This window comes from Mandrillus leucophaeus, unplaced genomic scaffold, assembly GCF_000951045.1.
Source record: "Mandrillus leucophaeus isolate KB7577 unplaced genomic scaffold, Mleu.le_1.0 Scaffold106, whole genome shotgun sequence".
NCBI classification, from domain to species: domain Eukaryota; kingdom Metazoa; phylum Chordata; class Mammalia; order Primates; family Cercopithecidae; genus Mandrillus; species Mandrillus leucophaeus.
In genome coordinates, this window is record NW_012098765.1 from 2,041,796 (window position 1) to 2,043,049 (window position 1,254).

Below are 1,254 nucleotides of genomic sequence, written 5' to 3' on the forward strand. Positions count from 1 at the left end.
AAAAAAAACAAGTAGAAGGAGAAATGGGAGAAAATGAAGAAATGCTGTTCCTTATTGTCATGCATCCTTGATTTTCTTCAGGTGAGGAGCTTTACCAAAGACAGAGAAGCAAGGATACAGAAGAACGAGGAGCAGGCTGGGCACGGTGGCTCACGCCTGTAATTCCAGCACTTTGGGAGGTCATGGCGGGCAGATCACTTGAGGTCAGTAGTTCGAGATGAGCCTGGCCAACATGGTGAAACCCCGTCTCTACTAAAAATACAAAACAATTAGCTGGGCGTGGTGACAGACCTGTAATCCCAGCTACTCAGGAGGCTGAGGCAGGGGAATTGCTTGAACCAGGGAGGTGGAGGTTACAGTGAGCCGCGATTGCACCACTGCACTCCAGCCTGGGCAACAGAGTGAGACTCCGTTTCAAAAAAAAAAAATTAGCCAGGTGTGGTGGCGCATGCCTGCAGTCCCAGCTACTTGGGAGGCTGAGGCAGGAGAATCACTTGAACCTGGGAGGTGGAGGTTGTAGTAAGCAAGATGGCACCACTGCACCCCAGCCTGGATGAGAGAGTCAGACTCCGTCTAAAAAAATAATAATAATAACAAAAATGACATCGAGGAGCAGAAGAGTAGAGATGAAGCCCAAAGCCTGATTCGTTCTCTCTCTCCCTCTCTTTCACACTCATTCTCATCTACTCTGTCTCTCAGGATCTCTTGATCTCTGTCCTTCTTTGTCTTGTTTTTGCTCATCTTCCTTCTCTCAGTCTCTCTCTGACTCTATTTCTGCCTCCACATCATGCCCCATTCTCTCTCTCACTGTCTCTATCCCTGTCTCACCATCTCCCCTCCCTCCAGGTCTCCATGTCCCTGACTCTCCACATGGTCTCTGCCTTTCTTCCAGCGATAAGCTGCATTTCTGGGCCCCCAAGACAGGTCATCCTTTTCTCGTGTGTCCTGGATGTTCACCTCGCCCCTACCCTCCTTCTCCTTCTCCCTCTCCCTGACCTGGCCGAACATAGAACTGGCGAGTGAGAAAGTGTGGTAGAACAAGTTCAGTATCTTCAGGAACTCTTGATCTTGGTAGTGGAAGCGTTTTCCAAAGACGATGGAGCAGATGATGTTGGCGGTAATGGAATGGAAGAGGAAGGTGGGGTCCACGAGGGCTCCTAGGAAGAAGCAGCAGGTCAAGGACACAGACTGAAGGACCTGGGGAACATCAGGCTGTCACCCATCTCTGTGTGATTGTCTGCCATCACTCAGTAA

At 49.9% G+C, this 1,254-nt stretch overlaps 1 protein-coding gene across 2 annotated transcripts in view; it reads right to left on the minus strand.

Moving 5' to 3' along the window:
- Nucleotides 1–1,254, minus strand: part of LOC105542145 (cytochrome P450 2B6) — a 27,623-nt gene that overhangs the window by 10,127 nt on the left and 16,242 nt on the right. For both annotated transcript variants that reach the window (XR_001006426.1, XM_011983548.1), the window contains exon 4: nucleotides 997–1,157. Coding sequence is in view for 1 of the 2 variants with exons in the window: in XM_011983548.1 (XP_011838938.1) it covers nucleotides 997–1,157 (161 nt within the window). In the remaining variant the exon portion in view is untranslated. The remainder of the gene's footprint in view (nucleotides 1–996; nucleotides 1,158–1,254) is intronic.